The following is a 24502-nucleotide window of genomic DNA, read 5'->3' on the forward strand; positions in this document are numbered from 1 at the left end:
TATTCAAGTGCCACAAAAATTCCGTTGTTATAACCGATAATTGTTATAACCAGGTTGCATCAAAAAGTCAAAATAGGGGGATTGCAGAGCTGATGTGAGAAAATGGTGGGGAGGCCAGTGCCCCTCCCCACCACCTTCCTCCGCATTGCCGCTGATTGCGTTCACTAGTTTTACTGTTTCCTAGGCGCTTCAATCGCGTGTAGCAAGCCACGGCTGCCGTCGTTAAAGAATGGCACTGCTGTAACTACTGCAAAGAGGTGTCACGGGGGGCAAGCGATATGCGAGCACCGCCGAGGCATCAATTTGGTGGCGCCAAAAGGGGCCTTTCAAAAATTGCGAGAAGGCTGTCGCGGCAACCTGTCAGCTTGAGAAATCCAAAAGAAACGCTGAGGAGATATATCCACAAGCATCTTGCCACATACTTCTCACTGGCTTGGACGACAAAAGCCTATGTCCGTCAGCCACGCACGTTATATGTGAAGCCTGCCGACATCTTTCTCCAAGGCATCCAAGCACTCCACATAGTGCAGCGGAAGGTTCCTTGTGAAAACGAAGCCCCGGAGGGGGACTGAATCATGCTGGGCTTCCTGTGAGGACAACGTAGAGGCAGCCTGCCCTACCGCATCATCGCTGCCGTCGTCACACTCACTATCCGATGCAAGCATGTTTGCAATGATTGTCTCATAGGTTAGAAGCACTTAGTTTCCAAATCTATAGCCGTGTGCTTTCTTTTCACCGGCAACTTCGTGCATTGCCGATGATCAGCGGGCGGATCAGCCATCTTCCATTTTGGCGGTGAGTCAAGCGAACCGTGTGGCCAGGAACGACTTCGACACAACCATCGAAAAACGAATTTGAGCGATTAAGCTGTTCGCAGAACTCCACTGAATGAGGAGCCAGCGAGCAACATGTGAACAATCTGCCTAATCTGCTTGTGGCGCAGTAGGCACGGTCCATTTGTGCTTCGGAGGGAGGGGCGGCGTAGAGCTATGGGCTCAGCCCATTCGTGTTCGAAGGGTCGGAAGGGCAACGGGGGAGAGCCGCACGGAAATGGCTGTTGGAGCAGCGGCCCATCCTGCAGCGGCTTTAATTTCTAGTTTTAAGGCGACAGCGTTAAGGAGCTCGTGTCGCAGAAAAGTCAGCGGCGTTGGCCGTGAGCGAAAAATCCGGGAAGGCAATTCATAAATAAAAACAACTTGCAAGATGGGCTGGGTGGGAATCGAACCAGGGTCTCCGGAGTGTGAGACGGAGACCCTACCACTCAGCCATGAGTTCGATGGTTCAATGCGGGACAAAAGCACCTCTAGTGAATCTGGCATTGCCTTAGAAACGTGCTGTAGAAAGTTATACTGCAGTGTATATCGGTAATTATGAGCATGTAAATTACAGAAGTCACAGTTAAACGCGTAGCGAAGTACGTTTCCGCTACATTTCTTCTGCGCTTGGTGCGCACACAGAGCCATTTTGCAGCAAACACAGAAGACCCCCTCCTCACAATGTACGGCGCTGCCCCGACAGGTGGCGCGCCACTCGCCCACGTCTCCCCTTCGTCTCATTTGAGCGCATTGAGGCCATGTGGGGACCAGTGCGAGGATGCCCCAATACCCTTGCATTTAATAAGTTTTCTCGCTCTCTCCCCTTCCAACTTCCAGCATGCGTCACTCGAACCCTCGTGTTTAGGCAATGCGGCTCCTCTTTCCACTCACAGTGTGATTCCTAGGTGCAGCGTCCGATGCAGGACGCCTCTGACGTGATCGCTGCGCCGTAGCGCGTCTTGTGGTAAAGCGTCCCCTGCAATGTGTGCCGTGCTGCTGGCGAGGAATCATGCGTCTGCGTAATGCTCCCAAGCACGATAGAGGATGATCCCATCGAGGCGTCAGCCCCATGATCGCGTCCACCTTCACGGCGCGTCGCTGTCTGGCTGTCCGTGCCGATCATGACATTTGGCTTGCGTAGATCGTTTCTCCCTCCGAGACAACGAGTTTTCTTTGGTTCTTTCCGCTTGCTCAGGCGCACGTTTCATCTTTGTGTAACTCGAGAGCATGCGGAGCGAATGAGTGGGCGGTACGAACGGGGTGCGATAATGCTATCGCGTTCCACTCTTGAAGGCAAAGCTTAAGCGTCCTCCAATTTCCTTCTTTTTTCTTTTCAAGGATTTCGCATTTCACTACCTTTTGGCTCAGACAACCAGCAGCCAGACTTCATTGTTATAACCAATAATGCGGCATCAAGACATTGTAGTAAGTGGGTTATTTCACCATGGAAAACATAGAAAAGTCGACGGTGCAGCAGCTTCTCATTGTTATAACCGATATATTGTTAAAACCGGTATCGTTATGAGTGGGTTCGACTGTATCAGAAAATTTAACGAAAACATGTGCTTTCAAATTTTGCGCAAAAAAGCAGTGCTGCACATGCTCAGGAGGCTAATCACATTACTTAACAAGAACCTTGCTAGCTATCAATGACTTAGGTACTTATAAATCTGATAGTATGTTTTACTCTTATTAAAGGGAAGACCAAGTTAATATGCTAGCACTCATAATAACTCAGTTCGTATAGGAAGGTCGTCTGTCAAATAGAAGCGGATGCTTCCTCTCCCCGTGAATTTGAAATAGCAAACTTGTCCTAAATACCAATGATGTTTTCAGTTTAGTAGTGCGCCATACTGTACATGCCTAATGGGAATCTTGTATTGCCTAGAGAGTATTGCATTGCAGTTTTCTTCCATAAAATGGGACGGTTTTTCCATCTTTATGGCAGGTGGTTTCTGTGGTTTATCGTGTGCTCATTAAGGCCAGTCTGTGCCACAGATAAAACACACAGCATAGGCTGACCTTTCTGTCTTTTCTATAAAAAGAACTCTCCCTCGCTCTACTTAGGTCTGGTGACCGGGATGTGGAACATCAGCACGGCTCCCATCACAGCGCCAGTGGTGGAGCCAGCGGCGGCTGCTGCCACTGGTGGAATCTGGGTGCCACGGGCAGCAGTGGGTCCACAGCCGGAGCCACGGCCGACCCCAGCCGGGAGGGCTGTTCCTCAGTGGCTGCTGCATCCCGTGAGGAAGATGACGAGTCGGTGCTGCTGCGCCTGCTCGAGCTGCAGGATCGTCGGGGTGTGGCAGCAGCAGCGGCACCACTGCACCAGTGTCGTTCGGGCTGGAGCCGCAAGGGAGCCTCCAAGGGTGAGCGGGTGCTGTTGGAAAAAATTGGGCGAGGGGGGGAGAGAATTGAAGGGGTCTGGTGCTTAGTCTCATAACTCACGTAGAGCTTGCAAATACTGAAACCAAAGGGTGAACTCTGTGGGTACGCCGAGAATGGGTGTTTTTCGACAAGAGAGAGCTTTTTTTTTTTTTTTCGACGCGTCCTCTGTTTTTTCTTTATCGCTGCTAATTGCTGCTTGCTGCAATTATCGCTGCTTGCTGAACAATCAAGTTTGAATGATCTGGTGTAGGTTAATTTCGGGTTAGATGTAATGAAAGTCTTGGCTCGCAGAAATGTACGTTGGCTGCAACCTTCGGCTTGGATTGAAATAAACAAAACGTCTGGTTAACCTGAGTCGAAAATATGAAAGTTCACTGGACACGCATATGTGAATGTGCGTGTGGAAGGCAGGCATTATTGGCTTCAACAATAGCCCTGCAAGAGAGGCACTGCCCTCGGCTTCAATACGGGAAAACACAGGAAGCCAAAAAATGGATGGAGTACCTATTCCAAGTTGTGATTGGAAATAAATTTTCATGAGGGACGTAGGATAAGTGACGTGGAAAGGCAAAATTGTTTGTTAAAATGAGAAAAACAACAGTATGAATCAACAATCACTAATTGAAAAGCACAATAGAAAAAGAGAAAAGAGATCTAAATTCAGTAGGGCAGTCAGTCAGACTCAACAAGGGATTCCAGGGTGGCTGAGGAAACATCCCTGTGGCTAAATCGCAGAGTCGAGACCCTATACGAAAGGATAACAATCTCGGCTAAGTTCAGGCAATGTCTTTTAAGACATAGTTCCAAGATTCCTTTTCTTGCAGCAATGAAGCGGCGACAAGATATAAAGAGTTTTTCAATTCTTTTATCATCACTACAAAAACAGCACGAAAGGGAGGGCACCAAACCTGCCCTTTGTAAGTAAAAGTGCAGGGAGGGAATGTAGCAACTTAATTGCATGAAGGAGACCTCAAGTTTCCCGGAGTTAAAGAAACAGGTGCTCAATGATCTGGAGAAGCAGCGAGTGCGGAGTCTGATAAGGCTTTCATAATTGTAGCCGCCCGCACAGGCATCTGCCTTCGTCTGCTTCTTCCCCTGTGGTGGTACCACGATTTCCAACTGCCCCATCTTTTCAGAAACTGCTGCAGCATTCACTGTAAAGAAATGATCTAATGCTGTGAATGGTGCCAAGGTGTTTGTGGTCACATATTAAATAAGTAAATAAATAATTGAATAGACACCTAATCTGCCACAGGAATGGAAGCGTAACACTGATGTCATTGAAATGAAATAAGGATGAGAAAGAAGCGCAACTCGCACTCGGCAGACAGGAGGGTTCAGTGGCTTGTGTGTGCAGGCAAGCGGCGGTCTCGAGAGGGCTGCCGGCACTTGCTGCTGCTGTCACTTCTGTCCAAGAGCAGCCACAGCCGGTCGGCCTCCGAGCCGGGGCCTTCGTCGTGCCACAACCAGGTGGCGGCACCACTGGTGGAGGACAGCCCCCCCGAGAAGTCAGGTGAGCTTGAATAGTGACCTGTGACACTCTCTTGAGCGGGTGGTGTTGCATCGTATCGCGCGTACTAAAGCTCACTGCTTCTGCTGCGCCATGCAAGATTTTGTGCTATACTGCAGACGAATGAATGTATGCACTGTTCTGTGTAAAGCTGCCACGCTTCAAAAAGTTGGAATTGTAATTCACATTAAGAGAACATTTTGTGCCATTCCCCATCTTTGCTGAGGACGGCATGTTGTGATCAACTTTTCCAGCAGCCAGTTGCAGTTAAGTTGTGAGGTCAGAGTTTTGTGGAATAATTTTTGGTGCATCTTTATGTGGCATACTTAAAGCAGCCGGCCCTCACTGAACTTGGGATTCAGTCCTTATGTGGGGTGGGATTTTTTCTTTACACTCTGAGGCTTATGTTCGTTACGTTCATAATTCTTTCCGTAATTTCAAGTCGGAGAATAACTCAAACAGCCATTGCTGTTAATGTGTCTGACTGTAACCAGTAGAAGTCATTTGTAATAATCCAAATGCAAATTTGCCCATGCTGTTAATAAAAAAATAAAAGTTTTACACAAATTATTAATGGCCACAGAACATACAGTGAATGATAAAGAAACCTTAGATTAAGGCGGCATTCACCGCAGCTACTGACAGTGGTCGTGTGACCAGGTCAGTTGCAAATGGTTGCCTTAGTCATAAGCCAACCAATTTCACGAAACTGCTCACTAACCAATCTTTCAGCTCCACGACGGGAATGGCAAAGCTGCTGAACCAATCAGTGACGCAGGAGTAGGACATCGGAATATGCTGTTGGCATTTTTACATGGCCATGGCTGTGTGAGCATACGTGAATGGTAGCAGTCATGAGCCGTGTTGCTGTGGCGACGGTCAAGACGCACTTGCCGGGGTGAACATCGACCGCCATGAGCAGTTCATCAGTTACCGTGTGCGGTCATTTGCTCGACCTCAGTCCGTCGCTGATGTGAATGCCGCCTAAAAGTGACTTGAGGGACTCTTAGATTTAAACAAATGTTGCAAGTTTTTTTGGAAAGCTTTAGCCAAAGTTCACTTAACAATATAGAAAGGCCCGAATTTTTCACCATCATCTCGCCTGTAAACATCATCAGCTTTACAAGCAAACTTTTTTACTTTTGTTGCTTTTTTTCACCCTCCTCTAGAATCCCTAATCCCACTCTGCACATTATGTCAGCAGTCATATAAATGCTGGCGAAAATCTCTGCTTTCCAATAAAGAGCTTTCCTCTGGTTTTCTTGAAGGGTGTGTTCATATAAGGACAGACTCAGGGGGGTCCTGACTATTTTTTAGTTTATATGAGGCAGGAAAATCTTTCTGTAGAAATGAATCAACGTTCCTTTTGCAAGACATTGCCTAGATTTCTCGACAAAAATTTTTATTTCACACAAGGTGGAAAAGAGTGTTTTAACAGCTTGCAGATGTTACGAATTCGAAGGCCTGTCACTCCAAAATTAACACATTGTAAACAGCCAAAATTTCTTTGGTAGATTTACACCACTGGTACTATTAGCCCACTGGAAGTTAAATTAATATAACCGATAGTATGTTTTTGTAAAATTGCCAAACTTTGGTTCTTTAACTGCCTCTGACTCGCCCTGAAATCAGGGCTTTTTGGGTCATTTTAGCTAAAGCGATGAAACTGAAAATTCTTTTTGACAATTCTTTAAAAAAGTTTCTTAATTGAAAACTAAAAAAGAAGTATGAAACTAAACCACATATTTATTCCGTTCTAAATTTCCAAAAATACCAAAATTGCAAAAATAGCAAAAGTCAGAACATTTTAGGGGCATTTTAAATAATCACCAATTTTTTTGAAATTTTATAGAATACCCACTCAGGACTGGTAAATCTAGTGCTGCAATAACATGTTGCATTGTTTTATTTGAAGTGAAAAAATTAAGCCTACATTAAAATCGGTGTATGATCATTCCAACAATGTGTCTCGTTCTAACGATAAAATAAAAATCAGTCACATTGAATTCTGAACCCATTCTTTTTTGTTATAGTAAAGAAGAGTGACTCAGATTCTGTCTTTTTTTGCCTCTTTTTAGCCATGAAACTTGTTGAGGTTGAGTTTTCAAGGCTCCTGCATCCGTAGTCCTACTACGGTACATTGAAGTAGCGAACATGCGAGAGTGCGTACGGCCAGTTTTTCAAGACTAGTAGGGAGAACCTATTTCTGGCATTAATCTCTAAATACATTTGCTATTTGAAATGTGCCCCTTGTACGTGAACGGTGCACCAGCCTGGTGGGAAAGCGCGATGACTACACTGCAGGTGATCACTCGTGAAATGGACCCCGAATATTTTTCATTTTCAATTAAATTTTTATATTAGACATAAACATTCTTCGTTTTTTGTCACACCCGTGGGCCAACAGTACTAGTGGTGTAGATTTACCGAAAAATATATTGGCGGGGGCAATGTGGTAATTTTAGTGACAGGCCTTCAAACTTGTAAAATCTGCAAGTCGTTAAAGCACTCTTTTCCACCTTTAGTGAAGTAAGCATCTTTTTCAAAAAATCTGTGCTATGTTTCACAAAAGGAACTTTGATTCCTTTCTACAGAGACATTTTCCCAAATCGTATAAAAATTTCGCTGAGAACTAAAAATAGTCGGGACCCCGCTTAGCCTGTCCTTGTCTGAACACACCCGCAAGAGTAATTTATCAATTTAGATTCAGCGCATTCTGTCAACCATATAGACTGACTCGCAAGAACTCGCAAGTTGCTGGTTGGGTAAGTGGTGGGGGTCGCAGGGGCCGCAGCACTTTCTGTGCACTTGTCGTTCTGTCTGGATGCTAGAGTCTTCGCGCTGCTTGAATTTCACACTTCACAATCAGTTAATTGTTAGCTTGATAGCCATAACCATTCTAACTTGCTTTATTCTTTACTGGCCGTTCCTGTGGTTCAAGATTCGTAGCTCTTGGGGAATAGAATGTGTGGGTTGAGTTGACTTTTGAATTCACACTGTGGATCTGAAGCTTTCGAGCTACTTGATGATGCTGCCTCTGACCTCAGGCTTGTGCACGAGGAAATCGGAAGGGCTCAGCACTGAGAGTTCAGTGGATTTGTTGTCGCACTATGCAGAAGTGAACTGTTCAGCTGGAACCAGTTTCCTGCATGGAGTGCGCTAAACCTGATTATGCGCCTCTTGCAGTGGCCACCAACTACTCGTCTGAGCTGGAGCCCATTTCGGAGCTGCTAAACAACAGCCAGGAACTGTTTGCTGTTCCCGATGAGTCGTTTGCTGAGCTGCCTCGCGTCACCTCACCCCAGCAGCTGCTTGCTTGTGTCAGGTACGTCAAAGCAGGAATCCCTTGGGAAACTTTTTTTCTTTTTAGGTTCACAAAACTTTTTAGGTGTAGCTTACTGTTCCATCTGAAGTAGCTGCAACGCGACACAGGGTTGTTTAGGATATGAACACAGTAGTAGTGCGACGCCTTGCTGACTTCTACTTGTCACTCTCAGGTTACCGTTTCTTGGCAGTTTTTCTATAAAGCAACACGGGTTCTCTGCCGCAGAGTGAATAGGCCGAAGTGCTATTTCTGGGCTGCCGCCCGAGCAAAGCACCAATCGGCACCTTGCGTGGCCATCGTAATAATAGCAGAGCACACAAAGAGAGTGAGGGTGCCTCGATGTCCTCCTTGCCCGCCGCTCCTTTGGCGCGAGTTCATCTCGGGCTGGGAGAACATTGAGGAATCGGAGACATCTTGGAGAGAGCAGATACGAACAACAGTGTGCAGACAGCAAAAGCGCAGGAAATCGAGGCAAGCGGTCTCGACTTCTGTCATGTGACTTCCGTGGCGGCAAAGTGAAGAATTGTGCGGCCAGTGCGCTGCTGCTAGCCGTGGGACAGTGTTGATGCAAGGCACCCCTTTGCAGGGAGATAACCACTAGTGTGCTCCAGCCGTTAGAGGGCACTAGCTGTTGGCCAAAGGAGGCTAACGGGTGTAAATATTTGCACAAGCTTCCTCCGTGGAAGCCGGTGCATGTCGATTTGGAGACCACAAAGAGCGCAATTCTTCAAATCCAAAAATACTTTAAGCGCAGCAAATGCAATTATTTGAGTTTGTTTACTGTTCGGAGTAAAACCTAATTCGGATTTCAAAGGACCGAGAAAAAAAAATTTACAATTTAACCGACTGTCAAATTATCGAGGAAGCAAAACTACTGTTTGCTGCAAATGCTGCGGAAGAAACCATGCCCGATAGAAGGTGCACGTCGCAGTTCTGAAGGTGCACGGCCAACGTGCTCACTGTGTCAAAATAAAACTACTGCTTGCTGTAACCGCTGTGGACGAAACCATTGTGGCTATCAATGCGATCGTCGATGACAACTACATAGTTACGGAGGCGCGCGGCAAAGGCGGTGTTATGCATAGCGGTAAACACAATAATAAATGCTTTAAAGGCACAAACAAGCATGAAGTGTTCCGGTGTTGCTATCATTCACATACAGTTTCCACTGATCACTATGGCAATGCAAACTCTGCCACCTCGTTTCGGTTGAATGCTAACACCATTTTGGCTCTTTTGCATTGCACATTTGCTGCACTCCGTGCTCGCTGAGCTTTGAGAGTTGTCCAAATTATTCGATGTAGGTCCAAATGCATCCGAATTAGCAAGTTTCATTGCATTAAATAAACAGTGCATACGCCTGTTGGAACCAGAGGGCACGTCCGAATTATCCGTTTTTCAGAATTAACGAGCGTGAAATTAGTGAGGTTTCACTGTATTTGCAACTCCAGCAACTCATGCGATACTTAGCGGCGAGCGCAGGAATCCTCACACGAAGGTCGGAGCAGACACTTTGTCCGTAACCTCCGCAGCCGTAGTACTGCGATCAGGTGTGCTTGTAGAGCGGCGGTGACGCCACCTAAAAAACTCAGCACATGCGAGGCAATTTTGCTGAGCTTCGCAGTGCTTGTTAGCCAGTTAAAAAAAAGTCCCTGCGCCAAAAGATCGAAGAGCCACATGGACTGCAAATCTCCATGTCACAAAGGTGTGACAACAATAAGAGTTGTGTTGTCAACATTTTGCTTGAGACAGTTTGTTTTTTTACTCCAAGCGAGGATCGGTTTGTTTGCAGTGTGAAGAAAATGGAAGCTTTTTGCTTCTACCACGACATTTGTACTAAAGCGCTGTGACGAATTTCAAGGAGCTTACGTTGAGGTTGTTAGTGCCATCGTGATAATGTTCAGTGTATGTGTGTTGCAGCATGTAGTTTCATGTGATAGCTGCCGTGATAATGCAGTTTGTGATGCAAATGCCTCCACTGCACTTAAGCTTCTTTTTTTAATGAAGCTGGTATATCGCATCATTGCGGTGCGCTGTGTATAGTACATAAGAGAAAATTGGAAAATCAGATTTTCAGGTGTTCCCAAGTAACGGCAGTAAATCATTCTGTGTAAGCATCACATGTACGCACCAGCATAAAAAACAACTAAGGTGGCGTGACAGCAAGCCTTTTTTGCAGCCTGGACACACTGCCTAATTAATTATTGCAAATTAGTAGGTGCTTATTTGAATGTGTAATTATTGAAGGAAATGTATCTCACATTAGCATCTGAAGGAGATAGGCAGTTGATAGGCGAGCACAGTTTCAGCCAGTTAAAATGCAGAATACCTCAGACATGCAAAATTAGTTCAAATTCACACAAGAGGTGAGTTAACATTAGTCTACACGGAAAGAGGTTTTTCTCTTTCATTAGTTTACCCAGCAGCCTTGGGCGGTTATACGAGAGCGGGGAGTTAACTGTTAGGATCAGGCCATGCACCACATGCCAAACCTGTACATGGTGTGGAAATGTGTGTTCTTATTGTAAGCAGATCCTTTGGTGTCTTTTTGCTTGTTTCTGTTTTCTGGGAGAGAAACAGTGGGCAACCTACTGCAGTAACAATGTCCGAGTGAAGCAGCAGTCACCTTGCATATATCCTGAATGTAAAATAGGTAACAGAAGTTTTTGGAATGCAAAAGTAGTGGGAAAGTTTCGCCACAGCCTCGGCGTGCAGGCCAAACTCAGTCTCATGATGAAATACAAAGCTCGTTTTTAGATTCGCTCATTCTTAAAGACTGAAGAAAGCGCGTAGAATCTGCACCTTGGCCATTTCTAAAGAGTGCCCGGTCGCCGCACACTTACGCACATGGACAGCGGCAACAGCTGATCGAGCTGATCGCCACGCTGCTGCGGGCCATGTTCTACGTGTCGAACCGTGCAGGTAGCAAATTTGCGGCAATTCCGGCACCGGCACCAGCAGCCTCGCGTGCTCTAAATGCTGGGCTGTATTGATGCCATAACAGCAAATCAAAACAGCAAAACGCGCTTGTTCTTTTCCCACAATCCAGCAGTGCATGACTACTTTGCCTCCACGGCCAACGGGTCCCGAAGTACATGGTTGATTTTCATAAGAATCTTGTTCGGGTCCACTGTCCTGCCGGAGGATTGCGCACACACACAGTGTGACTGCTTTGGCCTCATTACACGCTGTACCTCTGGTATGGCGAATAAAATGATGTTCTTGGCATCGTTTACCCGCTTTCGCACCACAAAACAGTCCAACCAACATCGCTCTGCAAGAAAATCAGCCAAGCACAGCGGCAGTAGGGTCGTGGAGACCTCGGTGCATCCACCATGCTGCACAGTGTAGCCAGACTTTGCAGTGCCTCCTGAAGTTCACTTTAGTTGCAAATAGTGACCATCGTAGCTATGTTGCATTTCGGCAATTTATTTCTGCCTTTGGCAAGTGTTGGGCGGCATTGGGCATATTGCTGCACATACACTGTTTTACTTTTTGCCGTTGACTACGTTGAATTATAGCTGCTATCAGGTTATCACTCAGGAAAATGTGCACTTTCTGTATCCGAAACTTGGTGAATGTTGTTGCTCTTTTCATAGCAGGACAGATCTGTCTAATCAGATCACACACGTGATGCAAATTTTGTCGTGCAACCTTTAATATACAGGAGCACCAGCAATAGCTCTGATGTTATGATGATGCGTGTATAAAGTACAGACAGACGCAGTGTGATTCAGTATGATGACCATTGACCATGCTCACCCCTGTCATTGTCATTTTAGCATTGCTTTCCTTTCCGTGCAAAAGCTTGCTAAATGAAGAGTTAAATTCTTCCAATTTATCACATTCCTTGTAGTGCTTCAGCTTCTTCGCAGTCACTACACTGTTAGTCCTTAGCCAAAAATCGCCAAGGATAGCAGCTGATGGATCATGGAGGTGCACTTGCTGTTTGTCGGCTACGGCGATGCAGCAGCAACAACGCATTGTACAGATAGACACATCACCAAAAAACTATGCGCCTTGATGCTGATGTGATGTAGCTGCAATAGAGCAATGCAACTTGGTTGTCATGCGGCGCCGAGAACCATCTGCAATGCCAGCCCAACAGCTTGCTTCATTTTTCCTTTGCTTATAATTTATTATGACCATTGCTTACCTATTGTGAGATTTTCTTCAGAATTTGTTGCTAATCAAAAACTAATAGCTGTTTAGGCGATGGCTTTCTGTCAACTGTGGTTGGTAGGTTCATATTTGCCATGCTGTCATTTACATTTCCTGGCACACTCCAATAGGTGTCTGTGCTCTGTCGCTCTGTGCAGTGACGTATTGCCGAGACCACCCCAGTCAAATCCGGAGCCAAAGCCACCCAAGGACAGAAGGGGATCACATGGAGATGTAGTGGCTGCTACTTCTGGAGTTGCTCGAACGTCTACTCAGGGAATCGCTGGTAAGGTAATTTTTCTCCACTTGTTTGCTTGATGTTCTTGCTTCTGACCTTGATAACTACATTATCAAGGCCCAGGTATAAAAAAGGAAGTATTATTTTTAAAGATTTATGTGTTTAAATTATTCTAGTCTTTGTTTTTAAACCCTGTAGTAGTGGATTACTTATTAGACTTCTGTGAATGTATCACTATTGCAAGTGTGCTGTGAGGCAGGACAATTCTAGAAGATCACAATGTGAAATATTGGAAGAAATGCACAGCCCCTTCAGTCGTAGGTTTCTGCATAAATAATTCATCTTCTGGCATAAAGAAACATCGTAAACTATGTGTAAATGTAATCTTAACAGTCCAGATTGATTCAGGGTTATGCCCTTTTCAGGCAGTTACAAAGATGCTGCGTTTAAACATTGCATCAACATTGAGTTAGACCTAGGTGTAGAGGGGAGCTGAAGCATGGAAGGAATAACAGAAAGGTACTTAAATTAGTTGTTTCCGATTTCACTCATTTGACTAATGCCCACATTGAGGGTACAAAGGTAACCAGGCACATTCCATATGTTACAAAGTCCAAGCGTTTTGGTCACCACAGCTTCATCAAGTAACCACAACGTATGGCTTATCTTTGCATATTGTTTAAAGGGACACTAAAGACAAATCCCAAGTCGACGTGGACTATTTAAATGCCATTCCAGAAACCTCACAACGCTTGTTTCATGTGAAGAAAAGAGTTAGTTTGGGAGAAAATTGCATCTGAAGTGTCCGAACACCTTTATCGCTATTCAAATCTCCCGCCACCCAACCAGAGAGTAGTGATGCTGCATACACCAACATCGCCTTTTGCTGCAGTCGATGAGTAAGCAGCGCATGGCCATGGAGAAAGCAAGCCAAGACAAAGCAGTGGATTCGCCGCTGCAGCTGCTTTTGGTCAAGCGGCTTGGACCGTTCGGCCATCCCGTGACATCACATGGAACTGGAATTCTCTGCTACTTGCAGTTTTTGCGAGTTCCACGAGCCAGCAAAGCTAGTACAGTGCTGTGAGATAACCAAACTACTGAAATGGGAAAGCATGGGCGGCGCAGAATCGAGCAAAAACGAAAGCTTTCAACCGCCCGCGTCGTTGTCAAGGGCAACGTCAATGAGTTATTTTTTCTAAAGAATGGAATAAAACTGGACAAATAGAATTTTCTTTCTTCTTATAATGCTATACAGTGAAGTTGTTATAATGAGTGGTTTAGTACTAGTGACAGAATTTAAATGAGGAGTGCCTATGTCATCGGGCAAGTACTTGAATGTCCTGGGGAAGTCTCTAATTGCGTTTTGCATTTACCTCAATTTCTCGATTACTAAGCCTCTGTGTGCGATAGTATCAACACCTTGGAGATTCTTGAGCACTAATCTATCACTTTAGCTGGACCTAATATTTGCCTTTAGTGTCCCTTTAAGAGCAACATGGTGCCATGTGATGTTACTTTTGCATGTTTAAGTGACATGCTGTTGATTTTCTTAGGTCTTTTTTTTGTGTGGTGCTCCTTTAAACACAGAGCTTCATCAGATGAATGTGGCGAGATTTTCACATGGCCGTGTGGGATGCTATTCATGTTGGTGCACTGACTACTTGTAAAAATAAAAACGCAGGCTGGCTTGCCACCCAGCAGGACGGCCGTGCCTCCCCCTCTGCCTTCGTCGCGTCGTCATCCGGACATTCGTCCAACACGGCCCGCTCGCTGCCCGCTTCGCCATCTCTCCATGGAGCTGCCGCCGCAGCAGCGGTGACGGCAGCGGGTGTGGCAGCGGCAGCCGTGACCAGTGGTGGGAAGAGCCACGAAGGTGGCGCCACCCGTGCGACGACTTCCAAGCCTCACCACGACAGCACCCCCCAGTGAAGACGTCTCATTTACGCTGCATTTGTGTCTCTACACACTGTGTTCACCGTCAGTCTGATGTGCTCATTCATTTCCTGTACGTCATACCCAGTGCTGTGGCATGCTCCACTGAAAACCACGGGCCATTGTGCTAACAAATGTAAGGATAAACAGCGAGTGCGCATGGTGATCAAGCAAGGACAGTAAGCCACCCGATGTCTGCACTCTGAGCGAATACTAAGTCGCTGTGTGCAGCTGACGTTGCGGTCAACTGTGCTGCTGCATGCCACTTCCTTGTGACTGGCATGATGTCGAGCATTGGGTACACCTTGGATGCAATGTTCTCTAGCTGAGGCTGGACGACGAATTGCACTCGTACTGGAGGAAAGTGTTTAACCCTCGATTGAGCGCTTTAACTGTACTCGCATTGTGCAAGTCCAAATGTGCCCGGTTTAAAACATTATGCTCCACATTGGACCATTGTAGAAGCTGTTGCAGGCAACTTGCAGATAGCACAATGTGTTCTAAAACTTCCAGTTAAATGCAAGCTTTGACGATGGAGCGAAACTCCTTTGTAGAGCCAAGCTGCTCTGACATATAAACAAATGGAAATGGAGATGTTCACCCACTCTCAACCAGACATTGAAAAACAAATTGTCCTTTGCCATGCGACAAAAGATGCTCCTGGTCAGCCAGTGGAGCTTGCCATATGTTAATTCAACTTCTATCTTGACTTACAGTGAAGCCATTATGTGCTTCAGTGTGCTTTTCCCCAAGCGTTAAGCTGAAACACGACATGCTAGCTATTATGCAATGCCTGCATAATGTGATAAGGACAGGAACAGATGTTGCTTCACTATGACATTGAACGTTATTTTGGTTTTGTTGTGGAGGGCTTGTTTGGAATGGCCGTCGCATGATTTGCTGCAATAACCTGGCAGCTTTGATGTGTTTTACAATACACCCTCTCTCAACCGGGGGAAGCGTGACTTGTTCAGCTTGATTGTGCAAGTGCAGCTTGTGTTCAGAAGCAGCAGTTGGAATGGGAACAAGTGGAATATGTGTGTGTGAACTTTCACTTAAAGGAAAGGTCTTGGGGCAGCTCGACTGCCTGTGTTTTTGTTGACATCGAGGGTAGCTTGGAATGGTATGTTGTTGCTCTCCTTTGTGTGTACGTAGTGTTGTGGTTAGCTCGCTGGCTGCCACAGCGGGCACAGTGGATGGATTGCCACCCATCAAGGAAAAGCCAAAGCGATTTCTGGCCAGCTTGTGGGCTGCTTTTCTTTATTTTTCCTTGCATGTATGTCCACGTTTCTTTTGTCTCTGGTGCTCGTTTTGTTCATTCATTTCAGAGTTTAATGTTCCAACTCAATACCTCAGTTATGTGAAAAATGTACATTCCTTGGCTGAGATACTGCCAATCTGTGTGTCAATTTTGTGTAACACTACCATACCTGAGCATAGTTTATGGAGAGAGCTGTCAGCAATTGAGCTGTGGTGTAAGTTATACATGATGTAAGCTCATGCAGTGTGCCACCGTATTAATGGACAGGAGTTTGAGGATCATTTGGGACATGTTTCAGCAATCTTGCATTGCTGAATGAAATAATTGAGCAAGACATAATTGGGGCACCTTCAGATGGGAGGCTTCCCTGTAAAAAACTTGGCAGTTCTAACGAGAGTTGTTTTGTTTGTAGCCATGTTTTTTTGTGGCTGTGGTTCACCGGGCATGTGAGCAGTGGGTGCTTGTGTCTAATGGAAGCTCAAAATGTGTCCTAGGAAGAGCGATGTGAAACTTAATATTGTCGTCGCAAGGTCAAAATAGTGAGCGATGTGAAAGTAGTGTGCCAACTACTGCCACCTGGCGGTTACACTGCTGTCGGTTGCCAGCTTTGACAACTGGGTACAGCCAGTGCAACCGATGTGCGAAGTCTGCTACTGCTGCTGCCCTGAGTATGTTGAGAGTGGCATTGCGTGCCAGCAACTAATAGTGGCAACTCGCACGACAAAAGTGTACAGTCATATTTTTTCAAGTTGTGGAAGGTGGTATGAATATGTCTCGGCAGCATAAGTACGAGCATGTCTTTCGCGTGATGCATCTCGTAATGTTTAAATATACTAGCTGGCTAGTTCAAAGATGCAGTAAGGCATCATGTTGAAGGCCAAGAAATGAGCTGGTTGTTGCGTTTGTGCAAACACTCGGAAAGTGCTTTGGAAGTTGGGTGCAAAAAGGTATAGATATGTTAAAGTATTCTGTTTTCCAGCTGGACACAGTTCTTATGGTGCCTGGCCAGGTCTTTCTTTCACATTCCAAGTTGTAATTGTATAAAGCGAAACATTGACAATTAGTGCTAAGAAAAAACTGCGAGATTATGAATTTGTTTGCCGTTCTGAATGTTCACTTTTCGTTAAAAAAAATTGCACGGTTATACTGCTCAGTTTACAGCGAACTGCTGTGAAGATCCTGTTTGCAGGGATAAGCAAGTAGTTGTAATATGGAGGCAGCATGACAGTTTCTTAGTGGATGTATTACGAGTTGCGACGTACTAAGTACAACACCGAAACAGGCTAAGTGCAGGTTTTTTCCTGGATGCTTCATAGTAACAAGGTCGCTACTTTTTGCAGAAAATTTAAATATACTCTGCCCTATGCATGGCAGTTTGCCATTGCTTTAAACATTTCCAGGTACCTGTTCAGGTCCACAGCTGTAACCTTATGCATTAATTGCACTAGAGAGCAGTCAGTTGCAGAAACTCTATAGGAATGTGTGCAATATCCGAGATGTGATAACTTCATTTTTTTATTGAGGCACTTGTGAACGTTTCAGCTTCTTCGGAATGCTGAGAAATGACAATTATACAATCAATTAATGTTGCAACCACTTCTTCATAGGAGTTGCCCCATCACTTACTCTTGGAGCAGTTGGCTTACGATATATATAGTGCCATGGTAGTTATGTGAAGATGGGTTACATGTACCCTGTAAAGTTCCTGAAGTCTGTTTACAGAAAGTAAATGGATGAAACTTCCGCTTGCAGCTTCCTTTTGTAAAGCCCGTGAGCTTGATTTCAGGAGGCTGTCGCTGCAAGTGTCTGCAGAGCTAGCATGATTTAGGCGCAGAGTTTGTGGAGATGGTGTATCTGTCAGTCTTGAGGACTGTGCGTGCTTTCAAACTTCCTGGAAGAAAGTAAACCTCAAGTGAGCATGTCTGTGATGTATCGGTGAAGGCTGGTCACCATAACACCGTCGAAAGTGATCCACTGATGCCGTCACTGATGTCTGCTCAAGGAAAGCCATTATTGCGGCCAAGTCTTTGCACACGAGGTCAACTCCGGCATCGATCTTGCCATGGTAGTGTTTGGTGTTGATCCATTCTTTCACTCTTTACTCCAGCCGATGCCTCTTCTCTCACTACTCCAAGCCTGTGTAACCTCTGGTCTTTCTTGGAAGCCATCTCCGAGAGGTTGGCCCCTTGGCCACACGTCTCGGTCGTCTCCGTTACTGCATGTGCGTTTAGAAACGAAGTCGTGATTGTTGCACACACTTGTTTAGGGTCCGTCTCATCCTGGACCTGGACCCCACCTTTGCAACATTTAACACCTTGCAGGGCCTGCAGCAGCGTTCTAGACTCACTGAAGTCTTCAATGTGCACTCATACTGGTTAACGCCTCATCCAGTTAGTTTTTAAAATTTCTTTGTAGACAGGTGCATGCACGTTGATGTCTGAGCTCTAGAGCTCCAATAGACTAGGTTGCGGTAGTCAAACTTTAATACATTCCTCTCCTCCCCCCCTCCTTTTTTTCTTCGAAGTTTGGTTGGAACCTGTGGCAGTGATAGGCTGTCGCAGCAAGGCTCAGGTTGTGGTTTTAAACAACATACGGACAGTTGCCGTGTGGACCACCAATTTAATAGGCAGTGTTGCTGTGGCCTCATTTCTGTAGTCATTACTGTGTAGGAAGCTACCTCTGGATTGAGTTACATGCTAATGGTTAATTTGCAGCTGAAGCTGGGTGCAGATTTGGGCAAGTTCATGTAGTATCCAAAGGTGCAATGCTGAACAGTAATAGTGGTGTTAAGCATGTTTGAAAGGAGGCAGTACTAACAACAGTCATTTTTTGTAGCACAAATAGTGTACATTAATTGTAACTACAAGTTTTGCAATAAATAGCAGTTGTTAGTAGCATCTATGTACGTGCGTGCCTTGTTCACTGTCCTCGTGTGTTGGCACCTATGTAGCAAGGCCTTGACTTTCCATAAGGGTTCCATGCAATTTTTTTTTTTGCCATTCCTAAGCCTTCAGGCACTCATATTGTAAACCTTATGTTCTTGTATCATATGATGATTGTCAACTCTCGTATCTGTTGCACGGTGTACTTGGTCTGCTTCTTTGTCTTGATAGGTTACTGTAGCTGTAGTTCGAGTCTAGTGTATACATCTCGTACCTGCATTCACCAAGCAACATTCCAGCTTGTGCTTTGTGGCACATGATTTCTGTATTGTGTGTGTGTGTGTGCCTTTATTTTTTCGCTCCTGCGGTGCAGAATAGAGTTATGTTCAACATTCTGTGTATTTATTTCATAGTAATAGTATCAATAAATATTGTTGGCCCCAAGTGCCTGGTGGTGTGGACAGTGACCCCTAGACGTGCGATGGCAACTTGTTAAGGCCAACAGGAAAGAGCTTGACACCTCTGTCCTCGAGCCGGAAATGCATTTTCTTCATCGTTGGCAGCTGCGTATTGCTCGTTCTTGTCATCGAAATCTGCAGCAGAAAAAAAAAATGTTGGCTGCGTGTAAAGACAAATTTAAAAACTCAGACTTGCACCGAACACTTTTGTCAGTTCACATGAGTTTGTACACTAGTGATTACAACTGTGCACCCTAAAAGAGAAGATTGTAAGGAGCGCTTAATTGGAATGGCCCTGTTCAAGTGCAGGCATGCAGAGTTTTAGTCCAAGTTGAAAGAATTCCAGGCAGCCTAAGCTGCCTTTGTTGCCCAATCCGCATAGCCCAGTTTACATGCATTAGAAGGGGGAGACCTTTCAACAAAACTGAAAGATCAAAGAAAGGAACACACAGTTCCCTTATTACATGTTGGTCAATTTCCCCTCAGGTTCACTCACACAGATGATAATGGCACCCGAGTGCATGGAAGGGAAAAAAATTTGGAGGATGCTTAAGCCTTTAAGAGTGGAACGTGATGGCATTCAAAGGTCCCCGACTGCTGCTCGCACTTGCCAGCAAGTGCGCAGAGGCGAGCTCCATCTGGATGGTGGTGTTGCAAGAAACTGAGTGGGCTGCGCCACTCTAGGAATGGTAGAAACACTGGAAAAGGGGTTTGTGTTTGAGTTTCCGTGTAACAGAATTATGTGTTCTGGTATAATCAAATTGCAATCGGACGTTATAATGTCTGTAGGTTGTGCTCAGGTCATATTTTACAATTTTTCTCATTCCTTTTATTTTGAGGAATTCAGTTCAGTAACACTTCTACGCCACGCGGAGGGCCTGCGTGGTTGTGGTTCAGAATTATTTCTTGCGAAACGACGTTCGACATAAGACGCCGACACCGGATTTATCGTGACATGGGGCCCTTAGTGCTATTCGGTTAAGATACATGCAGGTAGACACGAATCCCGCCAGAGCAGCTTGCGCCACTGTGAGGAGTTCTCAAGAAAAAACAATATGGAGCAGAGATGACGTCCCAAAAGTGAAGCAGGGCTGCTGCCATCTTGCTAGAGGCACGAAAAAATGTTACTGTATAACAGAGTATAAGAAGCACTTTCTTCGCACTGTTGTGCGAGTTGAAGATTGCTAATTTCACATTGTGAATCCTGTTTGACATGCACCTTGTCATTGGTTCTAGGTCGAAACTTGAACGCCCTGCAAATATAATGGGCGAACATGATGCAAAGGTTATATATTAGCAAGAAGCAAGGTGCTTTCTTTTACTTTTTCAATTATACTAGCATTTGCACTCAAACATCACGAACACTTGAAACTGTGAGCGGACTGCAGCTGGCTCGGCTCTCTTTCAGAGGCGATGCAGACGGAAGCGCTGGCTTAACCTCGGTTGGCAAGAAGCCAAGAGAGCTGCCACTCCGGAAGTTATCATAAGTTAAAGCCTCCGTGTAGCGCAGGCACTTTTTCGCGTAATGAGCACATCAACGCATTCGGAGCTACACAGGCGAAATCGGCAAAGGCAGGCACACCTGTCCCGTGATGTCTCTGCTGTGTCCCGTGGAGAGACCTCGCACGTCAATCGTGGCGTCGGCGAGGTGGGACAGGTACGTGCAGAGCCGGTGACAGTCCGCGTCGTCCTCGCGGGCGCAGAATTTCGTGCCCGCGACCACCGTGCCGCGCTCACAGACGAGAGGTTCGACTCTGAGCGAGTGGATCAGGGCCGCGATTTCCCGGTGCCCGAGGCCAAAGTTTAGCACGCTCGAGACGTCGTCTACCAGGACGAGGACTTCGCCTTTCGTCGCGTCGTCGCCGACAAAGCGCCGCAGCTCGTCTAAAATTTGGCGACGCAGAACGGACAGTCTGTCGTCGCCGTGCTCGGACGCCGGCGCAGTCAGGAAGGCGAACGGGTGCGAGCTGTCGGAGAAGGAACTTTTGACGAGGCCTTTCAGGATCTTGAGACAGCTGAAGCTGTAGAAGGCGCTCTTAGCGGCGTAAGTTTTCAGGTTGATGCCCAACTTTTGACACACGCTAGCGAAGAAAGCGTCGTCGTTGACGAAATTGAGTTGGAACACTCTGCGGCCGGTCTTCAGGTACAACATGAGCATGTGATTGAGCACGAACGCGTGCTCCACCATGTCGTCGCTGGAGATGACGACAAACCGCCTCGGTAGCACCTTGTTGTCAAAGTCAAGAAACGTGTTAAGTTCTAAGAACATCGTGGTGTTAAGATCCGGACGGAGTTTGCTTACTTCTACAGGAGTTGCATCTGAAGCAAGCAGCAGCGCGCCATTTGCACATTTGCTATCGCTCGTCTGCTCTTAACCTCAGTGACGTACGCGCTTAACACATTATTACACAATAAAAGTAATGTAAAATAAACATTTATTATCAAATTTAAGCATTATGATTTTTTATTTATTATACTTCGCATTGATTGTTGTTTTTGCGAAACTACATACGAGCATCGTGCGTGATCTCGGCAGCCGCATTGTTGGCATCAACATTCGACATGGCCGCTGTCTTCACCAAATTTTCCGGCTCCTGCAAACAAATTTTCGTTTGTTGCCACCCGTGGAAACACGCTTCTCACGCAAAATACACAAGGTAGGTTTCTTGAGCTCAAAAGCAATACCCGCGTAATGGTCACTGCACTCAAAACTTCGGTGGAGACTCTTCTGCGGAGCCGACCAGGTGATTCTATTGTAGACGCTTTAGATAGGCTGAACAGGTGATACGTGGTGCTTGTCGGCTGCGTATTTTTCCGTGACACCTTGGCATCCGTGTAGACGTCAAGCTGTGAAGGCACTACTCGCATTGATAAAATAACTCTGTTTTGCAGACTCGCAGAAGTGGGACGTTTGGAAACGCCGAAACTCGAAGGCAAATACGACACTGGACAGGTAAGCTGTTAACGTAGACACACCGACTTGTTTTTGTATGCCGTTTTGAAATACGAAATGTTTGGTGTTCTTAAATGTTGTTGGGGAAGCAACCAAAATAATAATTTCGCAGCCGATTCGCTCGATTCTAGTGCCCAGTGTCAGCAGGAAGGTTTTTGGATTTTCAGCTCGTGTAGTACGTTTCTTTCGGCGAAGTGAAAATGGTTGGTTTTTCGCCATAGGAAACGAATGAGAATTCCGCATCACGGATATATTTTCTCTTTCTCGCCATGTTAAAAAATAATCCTGCGTGTCGTACAAAATCAGTTTTCGATTTTTCAAATGAAATTGCCACACTACATGTTGTCAGTCCAAGAAAATCGTAGCACGATTTAGCACAGGCCGCTGTTGCGATGCTAGCGTTTTGGATTGCGCGCGCCTCCAGGCTCTTTCCAAGGGCTCTGATGAGGCAGTAGTGCTACTGACATTGACACATTTTAGTATATCACCCCTGCGTAGCATATATTTTATTTTCATCCAACACGTCATTGTACACAGTATGTATAATTATCATATTCTATTACATAAATATTTCACGCACTTTACAGCGAATGTCTTTAGGTCACCATACAGCCTGTTCACCTTGACATTGACCACACCGTTGTCTGCAGCATAACATTATTTTAGCACACTTTGGCCATTACTGGCCCTTGCACCACGAAATCCTATACAGCAATCAATCCTGTGTGTTGTCAAAATAACTCTGTGTTGTGACGCACGGCTGCCAGTGATTGGGAGTTAAATCGTGATTGCTAGGGTGGGCTGTGTTCTGATGTTGCGTAGACAGCACAGATACTACCCACAGCAACAATAAGTCATATCAGAAACTGCTTCCATCTTCGGTTTAGCGTGACTATTCAGTTTACGCATTTTTTCAATGATAGGCGCTTGCAGCTGTCTCCTTTGAGGATTAAAAATGGTCTGAATGAATTTGCACATTTCAAGTATTATACTTTGTTTGCATCTATATTTATTGAACTAAGAAGTATTTAGAGTTGCCTTTCAACAATTTCCACTGAGACTTATGTGCATCTGCTTAAAATTTTTACTGTCTCAAAAAGAGGTAGAGTGGGTTGTGGACATGAGATTGTCACATCGAGCGACTGATGTAATCCTTTAATGCTGCAATGTTGACTTGACTAACATGGCCTTGAATATTCGGCAGCTTTTCCTGCACCGGATATTCGGCTACCGTGGAATCACACTGTTCCCATGGATGGCCAGGGTTTATGATCGTGATGTACCCAGCAAAAAGAACCCAGAGTGAGTGACGGTAATAATTTGACCTCTTTTTTTTTTTTTCTGTGGGACTGTGTAGTGATCAGAAATTGTGCACCTTCTCCTGATAGCCGACTCCTTCCTTCATTTTTTTTTTATTGGTCTTGTGGACAAGTTGCAGGTCTTTAAGTAGAGCGAAGACTGCAACATGGGGTGTAAGCAAATGGCACTGGTTCAGAAAGAAGGAAGACACACCCACTAATTCCCCAGAGCTTGCTCTAGGCTACTTGGAACAATAATCATGGGTAGGAAACATGCAGAAATGTTTCTCTAATGGCAGATTCAGAGTAGACTGCAGCCAAGCACCTCTTTTTGCAGGCACGTACCCAGGGGGGGGGGCCCGCCCCCCCCCCCCCCCAAAATCAAGAAGCATACCCCCCCCCCCTCCCCACCCATGCCACCACTCCTCACACATTCCTGAAGCGCCGCCAGATCAATGTTGAGACTTGGCAGCTGTTCATCGGTCAGCATTATGCTGCCTTTTTCACTCCTTTTAGATGGCGGTAGTTATCGGCATCTCTTGTAATGTGAAGGACAGTTTTCTCATAGATTCCGCACCCGCGCGATTAACTCGAGATGCGTTCAGTTGTCACCATCTATTCAACCGTCACGCGCATAGCTGTTACTTTTGTTAGTTCAACCTTCTTTGCTTAGGCTGATCCTGGGACCACGAGAGGGATGCGGCTGTTACTCAGCTGGTCTGTACTCTCATGGAACGAGTTGCGGCCGCGGAGAAAATGCCAATTGCGTTTAGCTTTTCCCTTTGCTTCATTATTTCCTTGAGTTACGGCTCGCCGCGACGCTGGCAGATGCCCGGAACCATCTACACGTGATATGGGTTAGATAAGGTGGGAAATAAAATAATGTGAAAGAACGTCCATCATGAAACCCTGCAATAATCCTTAAGCCCATAAGCATGATGACTGTCGCCCGTTACCTCCTCTGTTTTTCCTTAATTCTATAGCACTTTTCGTGCCAAATTGGAAACTGGAAACAAAAATCGCAAGGAGTTGAGAAATAAAGCGATCTACTAAGGGAGAGAGCCAAGGCAACAACCAAACTGCAAGCAAAAGCGAATAATAAAGAAGTTAACCGTTATTTATGAGAATATTTATGGATCAACATCTTTTTATTTAGAAAGGGAGTAGAGAAAACGCCGCCGGAAGTGGAGAACAATTACTTGTTTTCAATGACGCTTCTACAGTTATCGGTCGAACCGCCTCACGTAGCCACTTCTCTGCTGTGCTTATGTGGGTGTTTTT

The 24502-nt window shown here is 45.6% G+C and overlaps 3 protein-coding genes across 8 annotated transcripts in view; 2 read left to right on the forward strand and 1 right to left on the reverse strand.

Moving 5' to 3' along the window:
- The window catches only part of LOC142576242 (uncharacterized), a 67624-nt gene extending 48665 nt beyond the window's left edge, over positions 1 to 18959 (forward strand). For all 6 annotated transcript variants that reach the window (XM_075686276.1, XM_075686279.1, XM_075686280.1 and 3 more), the window contains 5 exons: positions 2883 to 3184; positions 4561 to 4716; positions 7900 to 8038; positions 12358 to 12485; positions 14119 to 18959. In XM_075686276.1, the coding sequence (XP_075542391.1) occupies positions 2883 to 3184; positions 4561 to 4716; positions 7900 to 8038; positions 12358 to 12485; positions 14119 to 14366 (973 nt within the window). In that variant the 3' untranslated portion in view covers positions 14367 to 18959. The remainder of the gene's footprint in view (positions 1 to 2882; positions 3185 to 4560; positions 4717 to 7899; positions 8039 to 12357; positions 12486 to 14118) is intronic.
- Positions 18638 to 21328, reverse strand: LOC142576245 (elongator complex protein 6-like). Its single transcript, XM_075686283.1, has 2 exons — positions 20553 to 21328; positions 18638 to 19105 (listed from the first exon to the last, which is right to left on the reverse strand). The coding sequence occupies exons 1-2, from the start codon at positions 21237 to 21239 to the stop codon at positions 18983 to 18985; spliced, it is 810 nt and encodes a 269-aa protein (XP_075542398.1). The 5' UTR covers positions 21240 to 21328; the 3' UTR covers positions 18638 to 18982.
- A 166-nt stretch (positions 21329 to 21494) lies between these two features.
- Positions 21495 to 24502, forward strand: part of POLDIP2 (DNA polymerase delta interacting protein 2) — a 28719-nt gene continuing 25711 nt past the window's right edge. The window contains exons 1-3 of the mRNA XM_075686282.1: positions 21495 to 21627; positions 21863 to 21923; positions 23128 to 23225. Coding sequence (XP_075542397.1) covers positions 21533 to 21627; positions 21863 to 21923; positions 23128 to 23225 — 254 coding nt within the window. The 5' untranslated portion in view covers positions 21495 to 21532. The remainder of the gene's footprint in view (positions 21628 to 21862; positions 21924 to 23127; positions 23226 to 24502) is intronic.

Source organism: Dermacentor variabilis, chromosome 3 (genome assembly GCF_050947875.1).
Source record: "Dermacentor variabilis isolate Ectoservices chromosome 3, ASM5094787v1, whole genome shotgun sequence".
NCBI classification, from domain to species: Eukaryota; Metazoa; Arthropoda; class Arachnida; order Ixodida; family Ixodidae; genus Dermacentor; species Dermacentor variabilis.